Genomic DNA, 1,684 nt, shown 5'->3' with positions numbered 1-1,684 from the left:
TATATATATCTTTGTGTGAGTATGTGTGTGCATATATATATATATATAAAAACACACTGAATAGACCCATGCATAGAATCTGAAGACCTCGAATCTCAAAAGATTGAAAAAGGATCAATTCCAATAATACATGCAGGCAAATACAGACCCGAAGCACAGAACACCCGTGTAAATATATCACACATATGGACATTTGGAACGGAAATCAAAATTGCGCCCTTACAATCGAAAACGTTCCAAATTAAAACTTAAACCTTGCGGTGATAGTCTAAACCATACCGTACAGAGATGCCGTTCCGCACATCACACAGCACCAGATTGCGGACCATCATGAACCCGATGATGTTATTCCAGTCTCCCTCGTATATCGGTATGCGCGAATGGCCTGCCTCAAGTACCTACATATGAGGTGATGTAACTCGTTGTGAGAATGAGGTGATAGATATGTGAATGGGCTCTATCACGCCAAGTAGAGTACCTACATATGAAGTGATGTAACTAGTAGTGAGAGAGGTGACTGCAAGTGAAGTGATATCAATATATATATATATATATATATATATACCACTATAAATAGACCACTATAATTACACCGATATCAACACACACATTATTTACCACGTCCTTGTGCAAAGGTACCTACCTGGGAAACCCATGCGTATGTGATGATCTTGTTGAGATTCACAACTAATACGGCTTCCAGTGGTGTCATGGCGTGCCCAACAGTCTTGGATGTCATCTCAATAGCAGCTCTGATGATGGTCACCTGTTCAAAATGATATATTGGGGGGTCATGGTAAGTATGTAGGTATGTGTATTTGTATGTATTTATGAATAGGTGTGTCTGATGGACACGTGTGTGTGTGTGTGTGAAGGTAATGAAGAATAATATATATATATATATATATATATATATTATAAATATATACATAAATGTGAATGACGTCACATCCATTGAGAGTACCATTAAGTGCAAACACATGCATATATATCCAAAAATACATAAATCAATTTCACAAAACACAAAAATAATTATATCAATACATGTCACTCATATTGGCACAATATTGCTGTGTGATGTGCTATCCTGTTATATATTGTAATATACGCTTGTGCATGGATGCGTCTGTACACTCTCGTTCATGAGTACAATGATGTAGAACAGATACACATACGGAGATCAAATGCACATATGTAGTTCAAATCAGAATACATATATATAGTTTAAGTATCTTTTCGTTAAATATACCTCGTCGAAAGTCAATGGCTCGTCCTCTTCATCCGACATATTCCCACTGCCACCTTCCCGAATTTCGGGTGTGTCCGTGCCCAGTAGGGGTGTCCTCTCTCCGTCCAAATTGGACCCGTGTGCACCTTTCGGGCGATGGCCTATGCCATGTAGGGCCACGAGTTCCTTCAACTCCTGCCGTCTAAAGAGGTGTAGGTAGAAGATGTCATATATATATATGTATGTATGTGGTAAACGTATTGTGTTCCGTAGTCATCTTAAACCCGGACGTTTGCGCCAACCCAACATGAACATATATACAAAGACTCGCATGTATCCTGAACGCTCAGAGACTACGTCAGTGCTAAACAGTCGGTGAGATAAGAGGATTCATTCCATCAGAAGGAATATACTTCTAGGGTTAAATCACGGATAAGCCTGATATATATATATATA

The 1,684-nt window shown here is 38.8% G+C and overlaps 1 protein-coding gene across 1 annotated transcript in view; it reads right to left on the bottom strand.

Moving 5' to 3' along the window:
- SARC_10405 (hypothetical protein) overlaps positions 1-1,505 on the bottom strand; it is a gene marked incomplete at both ends in the record, with an annotated part of 3,529 nt that extends 2,024 nt beyond the window's left edge. The window contains 4 exons of the mRNA XM_014295553.1: positions 280-398; positions 644-766; positions 1,250-1,430; positions 1,486-1,505. Coding sequence (XP_014151028.1) covers positions 280-398; positions 644-766; positions 1,250-1,430; positions 1,486-1,505 — 443 coding nt within the window. The remainder of the gene's footprint in view (positions 1-279; positions 399-643; positions 767-1,249; positions 1,431-1,485) is intronic.
- Positions 1,506-1,684: the final 179 nt, after the last annotated feature.

Source organism: Sphaeroforma arctica (genome assembly GCF_001186125.1).
Source record: "Sphaeroforma arctica JP610 unplaced genomic scaffold supercont1.1237, whole genome shotgun sequence".
NCBI lineage: Eukaryota > Ichthyosporea > Ichthyophonida > Sphaeroforma > Sphaeroforma arctica.
This window is presented reverse-complemented; position numbering and strand designations above follow the sequence as displayed.